Source organism: Rhincodon typus, chromosome 24 (genome assembly GCF_021869965.1).
Source record: "Rhincodon typus isolate 14 chromosome 24, sRhiTyp1.1, whole genome shotgun sequence".
In the NCBI taxonomy this organism is placed as follows: domain Eukaryota; kingdom Metazoa; phylum Chordata; class Chondrichthyes; order Orectolobiformes; family Rhincodontidae; genus Rhincodon; species Rhincodon typus.
In genome coordinates this window covers 23716359-23733729 of record NC_063355.1, presented here as the reverse complement: position 1 = coordinate 23733729, position 17371 = coordinate 23716359, and the positions used below count along the sequence as shown (strand labels likewise).

The 17371-nt window shown below is 38.7% G+C and overlaps 1 protein-coding gene across 1 annotated transcript in view; it reads right to left on the bottom strand.

Annotated features, from left to right (window-relative positions):
- LOC109917965 (lysine-specific demethylase 2B-like) overlaps positions 1–17371 on the bottom strand; it is a 158697-nt gene that overhangs the window by 31381 nt on the left and 109945 nt on the right. Inside the window, exon 12 of the mRNA XM_048611721.1 lies at positions 3305–3391. Within this exon, the coding sequence (XP_048467678.1) occupies positions 3305–3391 (87 nt within the window). The remainder of the gene's footprint in view (positions 1–3304; positions 3392–17371) is intronic.

The window sequence follows — 17371 nt, the reverse complement described above, 5'->3', positions numbered from 1 at the left end:
AGAGCTTCACGGTGAGTTATTCAGCTAGACTTGAAAAAGTAGGAAAATTAATTATAAAGTGAAGGTAACTAACAGACTGATGAGTGATAGTCTATTCAGCGTTAATTGGCATAGAAAATGAATGACAATTGTATATAAGGATTTCCTTGTAATTCAAAGGCAAGATAATGCAGACTAATGCTTTCCGATATACTTTCAATTTGGTAAAGAAAGGATGTGTTAGGATTCAGGTTAAATCTTGGGATGTGCTAAGAATTGAGCTGAAAGGTAAACAACGGAAGACATGTATCCGGGGAAGGACGAAGTCCTGAGGTGTCCCAGAGGTATGTATTGGGGCCACAACAATTGTGGATTTATTTCAACAACTAATTCAAAACCTCACTGAAAAAGTTGCTCAAATGTGTAAATAATAACAAACTAGAAACTGCAATTTGCACAGGACAGCTCAGGGATCACAAAATAAATTGGAGAAAGGATGTAGATAAAACAAAATTTAATGGAGACAGTTGCACAGTACTGCACACATAGGAACAGAAGATTGGAAAGGAATGTGGTTATCTAAGTGACGTTGAAATAGTTAAGGAGAAAATTAAAAGACCTAGAAGTTGGTTAAAAACTACTTCTTAAAAATCTGCACAACTTCTCTTGCTTACCTCTGACTACAGGTTCCATGTGATTTCACAAAGCACAACCAAAACATCAATGTAATGCTGAACTATTATAACAAAATAGTTGAATAAAGGAACAAATCATTTTCAATCTACATTGCTTCAGGTGTTGTGTCCAGTCTGGTCAACAAGACACTGGGAGACATTGTGCATTGGATGTAGCTCTGCAAAATGTTAACAGGATGCTGATTCCTCATGTTAGAAAACTGTATTGAAGGAAAGACTGGAGAAACTTGAATCTTTTAAAATAGAGCTGGGACAAACCGTAGAGATAAATAAAGTAGTAAAAAATATGGAGACCATGTTAAAACAAACTGCGATACTATAAAGAAGACATATATTCCTGCTAGTAAAAGTCAAATTTAAGACTGATAGAGAATTCTGCAGAAAATGATTAATAATTGGAAAAGACTGGAAGCAAAAATCCTGAAATTATTCTAAGAATCAATTGGAAGCAAAAGTTACCCTTACAGGGAAATACAAATTCAAATCAGGTATGACTCCTGCCTACAGCCTGAGATTATACATGAAATATAACCCTTTAATGAGGTATCAGAGGGCAACCGTAGCCTGTTGGACCACATCCCTACAAGCGTTAGACTGCCAAAGAGGACCAAGCACAGGAACCTGGTTTGGTTTGAAATGTTGTGGGTCTGAGAAGTGCGCAGCCTGTCTAAAATGGGTCACTGGATTCTGCGCACCATATTGATTTGTACTGTCAAAAATTTTCAAAGTGTTAAATCAAGAGTTGACATAATACATACCTGATATTAATACAGAAGATATTTTGATGGCTGGTAGAAAGTGAATGGTGTCGTTATGGAGAATAGAGAACTGATAGCTCAACTGTAGTATTTGCTCACAACAGTCCAAAGATGGCACTGTGACATTGGTATCAGCAGTGTAACAGATCAATAACACTAACAACAGAAATAGTTATATACATTTCTTTTCTCCCCATTCCATACCCACTCGCCCAATAAGTTCTTGCAATTTGCATTATTGTCCTCCTTTGTAAATTCGGCAGAGACTGTAGTTCAATTGTAATGTCACTGGACTAGTAATCCAGAGGTCCATCTGTCCAGTCTAATGCTCTGGGAACATGGGTTCAGATCCCACTATGGCAGCTGGTAGAATTTAAGTTCATTTAAATCTAGAATATGAAGTGAGTCTCAGTGATGGTGTTAAGCCTGACAACAACTGTGAACTGTTGTTAAAATCCACCTGGTGCACCACCTTGCTTTAGGGAAGGAAATCTGTCCAGAAACTGAACTAGGCTAGCTATCTAGCCTCTCACCAGCTATAAATTCTGAAGCAAATAACTCACCTCCTTAATTCCCACAGTCTATAAGGCACGAGTCAGGAATGTGATGGAATATTTCCCACTTTTTTGTATGACTTTACCTACAAAAAAGATTCAAGAAGCTTGATATCATCCGGGGCCAAGCAGCCCACTTCATGAGCACCATATCCACAAATGTTCACTTCCTCCACCATTGACATACAGCAACAATGGCACGCATCATTTGCGAGATGCACTGCAGAAATTCACCAAAGCTCCTCAGACAGCATTATCCAAACCCACAACCACTACCATCAAGAAGGACAAGAGTGGCTGATAAATAAGAACACCATCACCTGCTAGTTTCCCTCCCAGCCACTCACAACTCTGAGGAAATACATCGCTGCTCCTTCTGTGTCACTGCGTCAACACCCTGAAACTCTCTCCCTAACAGCATTGAGGATGTAACGACAACAAAAGGACTGCAGTGGTTCAAGAAGCCAGGTCTCCACCGCCCTGAAGGCCAACAAGGAACAGGCTGCATCTGATGAATGAACAAAAACTAAATGTGCAACCTCGCTAAGTCATCATAGGAATTTAGGTGTAGGAAATGGTATCACAGAGTGTGGCACAATGGAAGGTTGCTCTTCAGCAACTGAGGCACATCATGACAGCCGAGTAAATGAAACTTCACTCTGCATTCAACTGTGTTATACTTGCACAAGGAATGTTGGATAGTGACAATGAATGCCTGAAACAAGTTGTCGTCCCATTCTTGACTATAAACATTCTTCAACATGAGCACAGATTCCAAACAAAAATGCTAAAATACGTAACTACAAGCATGTATCTAATAATTTAACCAAACAGAATATGTTTCTAAAATATATGTGAATAACATTAAAGGTAAATTTGTGTTTACAAAATTATTCTACTGCTACCCTGTCGGTATCAAAAGAAAATGCATGCAAAAGTCAAAGTATAACCATTGCCTAATCTCATCACATTCAATGATGAATCCTCAAGACAAAAATGCAACAGCACAAATGTATTTTAGCCTTAAAGGTACTTGAAACTACAGGATATTGAATACTTCTCTGCAAATCCCAACATGAGCACACTTAAAACAAATTGTCCAAATGGCGTATAAAGTACAGCATTTTCCACATTTAAAAAAAAAATAATGATGCTTCTTCACATGATGCTTCTGAACTGGCCATCTGCAATTTGTTTCAGCATGATATTGTTAATAAAAAGTTAACATGGCTGCAACCATTAAGATTTCAAATACCAACAATACTGAATAAAGAAATGAATGTTTCCTTCAGTTTATGATGCTGTCATCTCTTCCTACCTTCACTGTCTTCTTTGGCCATGTTACAATTGGGACCCCGGTGATAGCCAGCTTCTGATCATCATCAGCATGTTCCTCCAGCACAGTCTGCATTCACGACAGGGAGAAAAAGAAACATTTTGTAAAGAAACATTTTGTAAATAAACTACACCGAAATTAATTTATTATACACCAGTCACAGCACCAAAATTAAACATTGACTTCTTTTTCGTGAAGAATTTAACAGACCTTCCAAAACATTGTTCAGAGGTGGTTTGGAACACAGTTATGCTGTTTCCATAATTGAGTTGTATTTAATCTGGCTTGTCTTTGCAAGGCAATTGATCTAATACTTAAGTAAAAGCAAAATACCATGGATGTGATACATCTGAAATTAAAAATCAGAGAATGCTGGAGAAACTCAACATCAATTCCAAAGAACTCTTTGTTTAAAAAAAAATTCTACTTTCTCCTTTTGCCTCATGTTGTCAAGTGTTTTTTTTTCCCCCACTGGTGCAGTCAGGTGAACAACCTGCTCCCAGCACTGAAAATGTTACAAGATCATTATAGACATAGATGATCATTAGTCCAACTTAATTCACTTATCCAGAAGTAGCAATCAGTTCCCCTAGTGCACCATCTAACTGTTTCTTAAATAAGGGGGGAATTCTGCCTCACTAACATATTCTACATCTTTAAGAAAGTGATGATCTCAGTGAACTGTTGCAAGCCCATGATCTAGTGTACCTTGATGTCCAAGGAGCCTTTGACTAAGCTAATCTAAACTCAAAAGACACAGTGCGAATAATTACATTGATATTTACGTTTTGTTATGACATAGTGCGCATTTGTTGGCAAATTGAGTTACATGGGGCACCCTTAGATATCACTCAGCTCCACTTAACGTACCTTTTGTGGTCAGGACTCCTGCGGTTCCACTTATTGGGATTTTACCATGCCATGTGCTGAGAGATATATTGAAACTTGGAGCAGCTGCCGCAGTGACTCAATTGGAAAGGGTCACACTTTAGGTTCCTCCCATAATTTACACCAAAGGATTGGAACCAGTGTAAAATCCTCAATCTGATTGCATGAGAAAATGTTTAACATGACCTAAATTCAAGTGCAATCCGCATTTTAAGTGGAGGGAGACACCAAGCAGACATGTACTGTACTTAACCAAATAAGTCTGTATTGCACTGTGATTGCCACATTTGAAATGTACTCCAAGGTATGCCTCAGCCCTTAATGCTCAAATCCTCTCCCAGTTCTCTCTTCTACTCTTTGCTCTTTCAAGTCTTTTCTTAAAAATAGTCTCTTGAAACAAGCTTTTGATCATTAGCCTCAAGGTCAAACTTTGCTTTATAATGTTGCTGGAAAGGCTCAGCAGGTCTGGCAGCTTCTGTGAAGAAAAAAAAATCAGAGTTAATGTTTTGGGTCCGGTGCCCCTTCCTCAGAACCGGACCTGAAACGTTAACTCTGAATTTTTCTTCACAGATGCTGCCAGGCCTGCTAAGCTTTTGCAGCAACTTCTGTTTTTGTTCCTGATTGACAGCATCCGCAGTTCTTTCAGTTTTTGCTTTATAATGTTCCTACGAAGAACTTTGGGATGTTTTATGATGTTACGGGTGCTATATAAATACAAAACAGAGTTGTAATGCATGTTTACAGATTTTATGACAAGTATATAAGATGGTTCAGGGAATAGAAGAAAATTAACCAATAGATTACTTGCAATTCAAAAATATGAATTGATGTACAGCGCGCAGATTTAAACTATGCTTAGGTCAGGTATCTTTCACAAAACAGCATTGAGAAGTGAGCATGCAGAGTAAAAGGAATAATGATAGCAAAAACCTTAAAATCATTTAAGAAATAATTGGATACTAGTACTGACTGTCAGGATGTTTCTGAATAGGCTTAATGACCTTTTTTCTTCCATTGTTTATTTCTCAGTAGTGAAATGCATGTTCTTAATATTATCCTCCAAAATGCTAAAAACTGAAGTAACTTGTGTCCCCTCACGAGATGCTGCTGAGACTTATCCTTCTGAACCATTCTTTAAAAATCTGCCTGATACTCGGGAAAACGTTATGGCTGTGAACCCAATGTATCTTTCCAAATACAAAACAAGAAAAATATCGATTTGCATATTTAAATTACGTCTAGAGTATCAGCCTACTTCCCCCTTACTTCCACACAATCTTCTAGTAAACATGACCATAATTCGGGGGGATTCCTATGCAATGGAAAAGATAAAGTTAACTGCATTATAAAGCTCTCTAGGGAGACAGCCACTTGCTTCTTTATGCACAAAATCAATTAATGAACTAAAGCGAGGTGACTCGAGAGTCTGAAAGAATAGGGAACTGCATTTAAATCACTTTTTTTTAAAATACAAAGAACATATATTTCAATTTCTACATATTTCACAAACTGTTCTTCCACTTTTTAACTAGGGCAGATCCAAATCATTTGCACTATTTGGACATAATGTTACACTCAAAATGAGTCAGCAAAAGGCTTTGTGTCTGGTTCTTTCAGGTCCCCTTCCCATACACCCACTGTAAAAACAGCAGGGCAATCTATTTAACTTTGTTGCAGTGGCTGCTCTTACCAAGGAGGTAGTTTACATGTTTTGTTGCTGACATTTTGCACAGAGGTGAAATTTAGTCCATCCTGCACCATTCACAAAGACTCTGCAGTTCTTTCTGCTAGCCAATACATCTCTGTTCAACAGCTGCTTTATAATTCTGTCCACTGAGCCTTTTCTTTTTTCACTGCCATCTGATACTTTTCCCTACAAGCCCTTTTCCTCTTGCTGTTTGGTCCCTTACCCGTCTCAACTTGGAATCTCAATGGAGTAGAATTATTTAACAAAGCCACATTGCCTGCAGTTGTTAACGTAGCTGAAAAGATCTGTATGTTGTTTGAAGGACATTCAAGTGCCAATTCAATCAGCATAGGTTTGCAAGAGCGTGGCAAGACAATAGGTGGTTTTAGGCAACAATAAAGCCTGTAACAAGATATCTAAAACTTCAGATACCATCATTGGTTACTCTTCGGGATCTTACCCAAACTGCCATCCTTCATGAGTATTAACTGGCAATTCAACCATGGTCAGCATCACAAACCCAATTCTGGCCGTTTTGAGTTGAAATGGCCTCTGTAAGCATATTTAACAACCGGGGCACATGATAGCTTTCAGAAGCAGGAAATATTTCTGTATATGGATAATTAGCTGAATAGTACTACTCGTATCACTGCCCAGATTCATTCAGTAAACGACTAAAAAATAAGAGATCAAACATTGGTCCTGGTCTGCATGCTTCAGTTTCAAATCACACAATACCAAGAGTCAGAAGGAAAGGAAAGAGCTGACCATACAAGTTTAGTAGCAGGAATAAAAAGGAATAGAGGATATTCATTGTATGTAACATCATGTTTAAAAAAGAGAAATAAGACTTCCATTTAAATTGCATCCTTAGTGATGAGGATATCCTAAACACTTTATAGCCACTGAAGTGCTTTTAGTAGTCACTGATGTACTGTAGGAAACATTGTAGCCAGTTTGTCAAAGTCACACAAAAATCAATATGATATTGATCATGTGATGCTGAAGGAAGAATAAACATTGGCCAGGACCCCAGAGAGTACACCATTGCTTTTCTTCAAAACAGTGCCATGGATTTTTTTAGAATGTCCATCTTAGAGGGGAGATTAGGTTTCCATCAGTGGCTGAGCTTTCAGCTGCCTTGGCTTTGTACGCTGCAATTTTCTCCATTAAACCGTTTTACATCTCGATCTCTCACTCTTCAAGAATGCTCCTTGATCATCTGTTCTCAGATTCCTCAGCGTGATAAATTTTATTTCCAACACGCTTGCTAAATACCTTGGTACACTTTGCTATGTTGAAAGGTACCATATTAATACAAGCTACTGTTAATATCTCCTGCAAAATACTAGCACCAGTTTCACATTTTCCAACACAAGTAAAGTCAGGCAAAGCTAAATGCAAACTAAAATAATCAAGAAATAGAAGATTTGAGAAATCCACCAGAGTTTTACTTGGCTTGTCTTATTAGCGTGCCGTTTAGTTACCTTCTATGAAGTACCATGAATCAGAATGAAGGCTTACCATTCCTGAATAATCGCTGCTGCCAAGTTAATTTTGCACAAAATTCACATCTAAGCCAACCAGACTAAATTATGGATGGACTTAGAATTTCTTCACCATCATACATAACTGGCAATAGACAGCAACGGCAAGAATTACATGGGTAAATACATGCTCATATAGTTACACAATCATCGCTTGGGGCATTTGCTTTTTTATGTGATAACCCTCCTTTCAGAATTTCTGAATCCTGAGCAAATTCTAATATTCTTTCATTCAAACAGACCAGGCAGCATCTCCAAATCACATAAGTAGAAAATTACTAAAATTACGTATGCTCACATTTAAATGTCTAAGATTGGACTGGGTCAAAAGAAAGCAGGGGATTCTGTGCCAGCAAAACTACGCAAGCATTTTTAACTCCGTTTGTTTCCTTTAGATCAATTAATGCAGTCTGGAGCCAAGGCCAGTGCGGACTGGAGGCTAGGTGCCAGCGTGGTCTGGTTTGGAAGAGCATTGTTCCAAAATTTTTTTTCTGCAATAGTGGACTTTTTATTTCTCTATTTTCTAAGACATGAAACGGCGCTGTAAGTGGCGACTCAAACCTTTCACTGTACTCATTTGAGTACATATGGCCATAAAGCCACAGTAAAGCTATAAGTTCTAATATGAAAGTAAACTGACTTAAGTTTCAAGTAATTGTTAGGGTCTCTACATTATTTAATTTTGTCTTTCTCTTGCACATTAGACTATTGACTTTAGTTTGAATCATGCTATCAAAGGAAATTTAAGAGTTTATTCTGTATCAACTGGAATGGAGCTGGATGCATTGACTTCAAAAACTGAGAAGTGAAATAGATGGCTTTGCACATTCATGCTTCAATGTTTAATACTATTGTGCTGCTGCTCCTGCTACAGCTGCAATGTTTAAATTGGCTGTCCAAAAATTTATGACAAAAACATTTATATGGAACATACTTCACAATCAATGAATTAATTCTGCAAGCAAATTTATTTTTGTTGTATAGGCAGATGTAGCAGTCAATTGACACATTGTAAGACTGAACCAACAAATTAATGAATTATCAAAATTATTTTTTGGTGGTACGTGTTGAGGGATGAAAGTTGGCAAGGGCACTAGGAGAACATTCTGTTCTTTTTTGTGTGCTGCCTTAGGATTATTACAGCTAGACAGGAATGTGTTTAATTTGTCCAGATAGCGCCTCTAACAATGCAGAAAACTTTCAACATTACACTGAAATATAATCCAAGATCACGTTTTCAAATCTGCATTTGAGCCTTGCCGTAAATCTTACTGATTCCACAGGCAGAATGCAGCCAATTAATGCAAATTGATACGTAGCAGTTTAAAGTCTATGTAATATTCATCTTTTTGTATTACTTTAATGGCCATGCTGAAACAGTGTGAGCCAACATAAGTTTCTGCAATCAGTTATGTACTAACAATTCAAGATGATGCTTCCACATTTATCACAAGGGCAGCAGTTTGGCAAAGCTGAAACAAAAGCACAAGGTGAAATCAAACTGTGAACAGTAAGAGACAGTAGGAACTGCAGATGCTGGAGAATCTGAGATAACAAGGTGTAGAGCAGGAGCAGGACCCTTCTGGGTCTAGGCCCGAAACGTCAGCTTTCCTGCTCCTCTGATGCCCGAAACGTCAGCTTTCCTGCTCCTCTGATGCTGCTTGGCCTGCTGTGTTCATCCTGCTCTACACCTTGTTATCTCAGATTCGTTCTGAAGAAGGGTCTAGGCCCGAAACATCAGCTTTCCTGCTCCTCTGATGCTGCTTGGCCTGCTGTGTTCATCCAGCTCTACACCTTGTTATCTGTGAACAGTAAGAAGTGGCTTTTGAGGCAAGATTATAAGTGTGAGAGCTGGTACAGAAAACGAAAGAATCCTACCAAAAAGAATTCCATATATCAATTTCCATCTCCGTAGGCTACTTAAATAATTAGGGTTTAAGTCCATAATGCATTGTTCCCCCATTCTATCAGATGCTAACTCAGGCAAGATGAACAAAGCCTTTAAAATTGTAAGTTCATGAAAAGCAGCAGTAGTGAATTGCTGTGGAAGTGGGGTTCGTCATTAACATTTATCCAATTTTTAAAAATATGCGCAGGGAGAAACAGAGAAGGTGAAAAATCTTGACAAGTGATTCAAGTGCTGCAGGTAAGAGATTCATTTCCTCGCAATATCTGGGGACATACACCACTTTCCACACAGTGAATAAACATTGCTCTTTGTTTGATACCTTCTTTGTTCCATTTTTCAATATTTTTAAGTTCTACTTTAAGTTTTAAAACAATGTCTAAATGAAGAACAGATTCTGAGAACCAACTGCTATTTGGGAATTTTTTTGTACTTTTTTTATTAAACTTCTTTCTTCCAGACACAGTATGCAATCTATTACTGGTAGATTTTATTAAGAAAAATTAATATAAATTAGGAGAAATCAACTCCCAGGTTGTAGGTAGAAATGTTAGAATTTTCACCTTTTTCTTCCAAAAGCTGCATACTATCCTATCTCCTCCCACAATCCCAGTAACTCCAGCTGTTGATCTTGAGATTTTCTCTCTCTCACTTCTCCTGACCACTATTACAATCATTCTTCTCGCCTCACCACATACTTCAGCATTCATATTAGGCCTTTCTCCACCTCCTGTCCATTTCCTCCTCACCAGCAACACCAAACAGGTGCCAGTCAAGCTTTCTACTCTTCCACCATAAATGCTTAGATTTCTCTTCCTCACTCAGTCCCTACCACTCCCTCGTACCCAATTCTGCTCTCCAGCTTTTTTTTCATTCCCTACCAATTACTATTCTTAGATTCCCAAACCCTTGCTCCTCCACAGCTCTCATCACTGGTTATCATTGTTTTTGAACCAAGTGTTCCTGCACGTTATGATGGGATCTCTCAGCTCTATTTGAGTTCCTCAACCGCTTTACAGTGACATTCAATACGACAACAACAGGTAAGAGATGCCCCATAGCAGCACTGTTGAGGGAAGTTAAGAAGCCATGCGAGGGTCTTGCTCATATTTTTATTCCCTTGCAGTACTAGATCTGACTTAATAGCTGGCATGCTACTCCAAAGAAACAAGCCAAGTTTTTTACATGTTCTTTCTCAAGTGGTTATTTCATGCAACATGCAATGTGTAGATTTACATTCTGTAAAACAATTTAAGGAAAGGTTGTTGTCACAGTAACAGGAAAGATACTGTTTTATTCATAGCAGTCTCTGCATGAGGTTAAAAATTTCTGTCCTTTACCATCATTATAGTTTGCACGAGTATTTTTCAGCATGACTTAGCAGTGGCCTGTAAATTGCAATTTGGCTTAGATTTGCACAATTGATCTTCAATACATAAAGCTCATGATCTTCTAGTTAATGTTGAAGAATTTTACAGTGGGACAGAATGCTTTCATATACACATGCAAACAGCTATATTCAGGGTTAACACTGTTTTGCACTTACCATTGGTCTAGCCTTTATAAGCCCATTGCTATTTTTTGCAGAATCACCAATATTTTTGATGAATTATTGGCTACTCTTTTCCCCCTCCTAGTCAGTGACCCAGGAGGTCTGGCATCATCTGTGGTGACAGAAACTGGGAAGTGGTACACCTGCTCCCATCAAAACATCAATTGACACTATGCTAACTTTAAACTTGGCTGCTCTGCCAGTTGGTCTGATAAACCAGCAACTTTATGACAACTGCTGGCACCACAAGGAGTCCAGACAAGTGAACATGCCTCCCGGACTTGGGTACTTCTGTGCATTTTGGTCAGGCAAGGATTGGACAGCCCAGTGACAGGGATAGTAGGAACTGCAGATGCTGGAGAATCTGAGATAACAAGGTGTAGAGCTGGATGAACACAGCAGGCCAAGCAGCATCAGAGGAGCAGGAAAGCTGACGTTTCGGGCCTAGACCCTTCTTCAGAAATCAGGTGACAGGGGATGTCAGCAGGCTTTCAGAGGTCAAGGCCACAACAAAATTACACCCTCCCCACCTTCTCATTAGTGTTTGGCCCAAGCATCGAAAGCTGACAAGTTTTCTTCTGCCTCTCTAGCCACATGTACTACATGTCTGACTCCCACCTGCCTTTAAGCATAGGGGATTGGCATAAAGGGTCAATATTTCAGCTCAAATATGACTCGTCTCCAACCAAGACTCGAAAGGTTAACTTTGTTTCCTCTCCAGAGACTGACAGATCTGCTGAGTATTTCCAGCACATAACATTTTTATTTCAGATTTCCAACATTTACAGCAACTTGTTTTATTCAAATTTGGCTATCAGCTTTGGATTAATTCCACCAGGTCCCAGTTAGACTTTTAAATGGATCACTTTACCGCAGCCAGCAGGGTAATGATCAGTACCAAATGGATACTCTACATTGAGCATCACAACAGTCCTTGCATCATGTCCATTTTATCAATTTTTGTCTGGCTCTCCTGAGTTAAAAGGAACTTGCAATGGCTGTGGATTAAAGTCAAAGGAATAAAAGAGATTGAAAAGGAAACACTGGTTAAAATGATGAAATATAGAAAACAGGAGCGGGAGTAGGACATTCAGCCTTTCAAGCCTGCTCCACCATTCATTATGATCATGGTTGATAATCCAACTCAACAGCCTCGTCCCACAATTGCCTATAATCCTCTATCCCAAGTGCTACATTCACCTCCTTCTTGAAACCATACAGTACTTTGGTCTCAACTGTGTTTTGTGATAGCAAATTCCACAGGCTTACCATTTCTAGGTGAAGAAATTTCTCCTCATCTCAGTCCTAATTGCTCAGACGGCAGTTAAGAGTCAACCACATTACTGTGGGTCTGGAGTAACATATAGACCAGACTACGTGAGGATGACAGTTTCCTTCCCTGAACGTCATCAGTGAACCAGATGGGTTGCCCCTGGTTTTGGACTCCTTTCCTGCATCTACCCCGTCTAATCCTATTAGAATTAGAATCCTCCAACAAATATAATCGTAACCAATTCAACCTCTCCTCATACGTTAATCCTGCCATCCCAAGTACCTGTCTGGTAAACCTTCACAGCATTCCCTCTGTAGCAAGAGCATTCTTCCTCAGATAAGGAGACCAAAACTGCACACAATATTTCAGGTGTGTTCTCAGCAAGACGCTGTACAATTACAGTAAGACATCCCTGCTCCTGTACTTAAATCCTCTCTATGAAGGACAATATATCATTTGCCTTCTTGACCACCTGTTGCACCGGAATAAAAATGGAGGTTGCTGGAAAAGCTCAGCGGGTCTGGCAGCATCTGTGAAGAAAAAAATCAGAATTAACATTTCAGGTCCGGTGACCTTTCCTCAGACCTGAAACGTTAATTCTGATTTTTTCTTCACAGATGCTGCCAGACCTGCTGAGTTTTTCCAGCAACCTCTGGTTTTGTTCCTGATTTACAGCATCTGCAGTTCTTTTGGTTTTTATGTTGCACCTGAATGCTTACCTTCAGTGATTGGTGCACAAGGAAATACAAGTCTCATTGCAATTCCCTCCTCTCAATTTACAACCAGTCAGATAATAATTCATCTTTCTTTGCTACCAAAGTGGATGACCTCACATTTATCCACATTACACTGCATATGCTGTACATAAGGGAGATGCTGACCTAGTGGTATTATCACTAGACTATTAATCCAAAGACCCAGGTAATGTTCTGGGGACCTGGGTTCAAATGCCACAACGGCAGATGGTGATGTTTCTGTTCAATTTTAAACAAAGAATCAGGAAATAAGAGTCTATTGATGACCATGAAATTATTGTTGTTTGTCAGAACAAAACCCATCTGGTTCACTAATGTCCTTCAGGGAAGGAAACTATTATTTTCACATATTCTGGCCTATATGTGACTCCGGACCCACAACAATGTGGTTGTCTGTTAACTGCCCTCTGAGCAATTAGGACTGGGCAATAAATGATGGCCTAGCCAGCAATGCCTACATGCTATGGGTAAATAAAAAAAAACTAATATAACTTGTCCAAATCACACTGAAGCATCTCACCCTTCCACCCAGCTTTGTCTCATCTTCAAATCTGGAGAAATTACATTCAGTTCCCTCATCTAAATCAGTAATTTATTTTGTGAACAGTTGGAGACAGCACAGCATATATCCTAGTGTGGAACTTAATGTGATTTTTTTTTTCCTATTGCTTATTTCTTCTATTAATCTTTAGCAACCTATCAATCGTAAAGTAAAATTTTATTCAGAATACATCCTGTAACAACTTCAAAGCTCAAGCCAGTTAACATATGAAACAAAATGATTTAATACAACAAAAAAAAACTTATTTACAGAGTACATTTCAAAGTCTTTACTTGATGTGATCCCCAATTCAACTGAATACAAAATTATCTGGGTCCTCCTAAAAATCAACACTAACAAATAGGTCAGACAGGAGGAACAGTATTGGAAAATGAATGCTGTTTGAAAATTCCTTTGGAAGCATCCAGCTCAATCCTGCATCGACACGAATTTCACAAATCTACATTTCCTACATTACAAACTGTAATAAATATAAAGTAGCACTTCTTTGGCTACGAAAAATGTTGGGGTGCCCCAAGATTGTGAAAGACAATAAATGCAAGTCCTTTCCTTAATTTTATTCAAGATTATGTTGCAGATATGGCCATGCATCCTCAGTACACTTGCCTGTTAAGTTACTAAAGCCAAAAGCCATATAATCCAAAGTTGGATCCCCAAGTGCATACCATATCAGCAATCCTCAGGTAGTAAGCATTGTCTCTGTGTTACCATGGGAAGTTTGACTAGGGAAGTCACTTATGCACAATGTCTGTTGCATATCAACTATTACAGGATTAGACTGAACTATGACACCTACTCCATTAAAATAATATATAAGAGCAACATATCTCAGTTTAAGGGCGAGAAACTGGAGTCTCACACTAGCATTCTGGAGTTAAACAACAGTAATTACATAAGCGTGAGGACAGATTTGGCCCTAGTAGACTAGGCAGGAAGTCTAAAAGACAGGACAGTAGATGACAGTGGCAAATGTTTAAGGAGATATTTAATTCCTCACAACGAAAATATATTCCAGGGAGGAGGAAAGATTGTAAGAAGAGGAAAAACATTCATGGCGAAGCAAGGAAGTCAAAGATAACAAAACTAAAACTAAGGTATAGCACATTGCAAGGTCGAGTACATTGGAAAGATTAAGGCTGGAAAATTGAGAAACTTTTAAAGATCAAAGGATTATTAAAAATAATAATAAATAAAGCAAAGAAAACTAGCACAAAATGTTAAAACAGAGAGCAAAATTTGTTATAAGCATATAAAAGGGAAGAGAGTAGCTAAAGTGGAAGTTGGCCCAATGAAGGGTGAGACAAGGGAGTTAATAATAGAGAACACAGAAGTGGGGGAGGCACTAAATCAATATTTTGCCTCAGTTTTCACAGTGGAGGACAGTAGTAAAACCCTAATAATGCAATGGTGATAGAAAGAGAGGAGCTGAGAACGGTCATCATCACTAGGAAAGATGTACTGTGCAAACTTTTGTGATTGAAGGCAGACAAGCCCCAGAGCCTGACAGCCCACATCCTAGTGTCTTACATGAAGTGGCAGCAGAGATAGTGAATCCACTGGTAGGTTCCAAAATACCCTGGACATGGTAAAGGTTCCAGTGGATTGGAGAATGTTAATATTAACACTGTTACACAAAAAGGGAGAGAGGCATAGGTAGAAAACTATAGGTCAGTTACTTTAACTATTTCCCAAAAATGATGTTAGAGTTCATTATTAAGGAAGTAATAATGGGACATTTGGAAAGTCAGAGTGTATCCATCGGAGTCAGCATGGTTTTACAAAAGGTAAATCGTGTTTGACTAAGTCGCTAGAAATCTTTGAAGACGTAACTAGCAAAGTGGGTAATGAAGATCCTGCAGATGTAGTAAATCTGGACTCTCAGAAGGCATTTGATAAGATGCCACACAAATGTTAATACATAAGTTGAGATCACATGGGGTTGGAGTAACTTATTGGCTCAGACAGAGGAGTGGCTAACCAACAGAAAGCAGAGAATCAAGATAAATGGGTCTATTTTCTGGTTAGCAAAATGTAACCAGTGGGGTGCCACAGGATTGGCCCTCAGGCTCCAACTATTTACAATCTACATAAATGACTTGGATACAGGGATAGAATGTAATACAGCCAAATTTGCAGATGCTGCTAAAATATGTGGGAAAGTAAACTGCAATAAAGAAATATGAACTTTACAGTCAAAGGGCCAAAATTTGGCGAATGGAGTTGAATGTGTAAAAGTGTGAGGTTATCAATTTTGGTCAGAAGAACAAAAAGGCAACTTGTAATCTAAAAGGAAAGAACTTTCAGAGTGCTTCAGTGCAGAGAGATCTGGATGCCCCCACAAGCGATTCTCAGAAAATTAGAGTGCAGGTACAACAGATAATAAGGAAGAAAAATGGAATTTTGGCAGTTCGTGCTAAAGGATTAGAGTATAAAAGTGGGGAACTGTTACTCCAACTGTACAAGGCATTAATAAGACTGCACCTGAAGTACCACGTACAGTTTTGATCCCCTTACCTGAGGAGTTATAGTTGTGTTGGAGGCAGTTCAGAGGAAATTCATTGGATTGATTCCAGAGGTGAGGGATTGGTCTTATGAATATAGATTGAGCAGTTTAGGCCTATGCAATCTACAGTTTGAAGAATGTGAGGTGGTTTAATTGAGGTATAGAAGATGCTAAACGGAACTCACAAAGAGAATGTAGTGAGGATATTTCCTCCTGTGGGGCAATCTAGAACAAGAGGTCAAAGTTTTAGGCTAAGAGGTAGCCGATTTAAAAGAGTGGAGAAATAATTTCCCTCAAAAGGTTGTGAATCTTTGGAATTCATTACCTCAGAGTGTGGCAGGTGCCAGGATATTGAGTAAATTTAAGGAGGAGATAGACAGATTTCTAATTAGTAATGGGTTAAAGGTTATGGGGAGTGGGCAGGAAAGCCGAGTTAAGGCCGGGACAAAATCATGATTGTATTCAATGGTGGAGTAGGCTTGAGGGGCTGAATTGCCAACTCCTGCTGCTAGTTCTTACGTTCTTTCTCATCCCATGCAATCACCTGCAAACTTTCTGTCTTCAGATAATTATCCAATTCTCTTTGGAGGCCTCAATTGTATCAGCCTTCATGTTTTCAGTAGTCCAATCCAGTTCCTAGCCACTCACTGAATTAAAAAAAAAAGCTTTTCCTCATGTCACAATTCTTATTTTGCCAAACTACTTAAATCTAGCCAACATGAACAGTTTCTCTCCCTCCCCATTCTGTCCAGACCCTAAATGATTTTCAACACATTATCAAATCTCCTTTGAATCTTCCCTTCACAATCAGCCCCAACTTTTCCAACGTATCAATGCAACTGTTGCTAATCTCTTGATTCATTCTCATGAATATTTTCTGCACCCTTCTAAGACCTTTACAACTTTCCTAATTTGTCATAACCAGAATTGAATAAAATTTTCCATTTAAGGCCAATTAAGTGTTCTATAATGACTTACTTGCTATTTTACTCTTTCCACCTATTTATAAAGTCAATGACAGTATGCTTTCTTGACTATCTTATTGATCCACTCTGCCACCTTCAAAGATTTATGCATACGTGTCCTCAGATCCTCCTACTCTGGCACCCCCTTTAGAACTGTATCCTTCATTTCATATTGCTTCTCCTTATTCCTCCCACGAGCCACTAGTTCAGCAACAGCTATGTTCTTTGGAAATCTAACACTATCCTCATAATACCTTCATGTTTTGCATTACCCAGAAATCCAGACATTATAAAAACCAAAAGAACTGCAGATGCTGTAAATCAGGAACAAAAACCGAAGTTGCTGGAAAAGCTGAACAGATCTGGCAACACCTGTGAAGAAAAAAAATCAGAGTTAACGTTTCAGGTCCA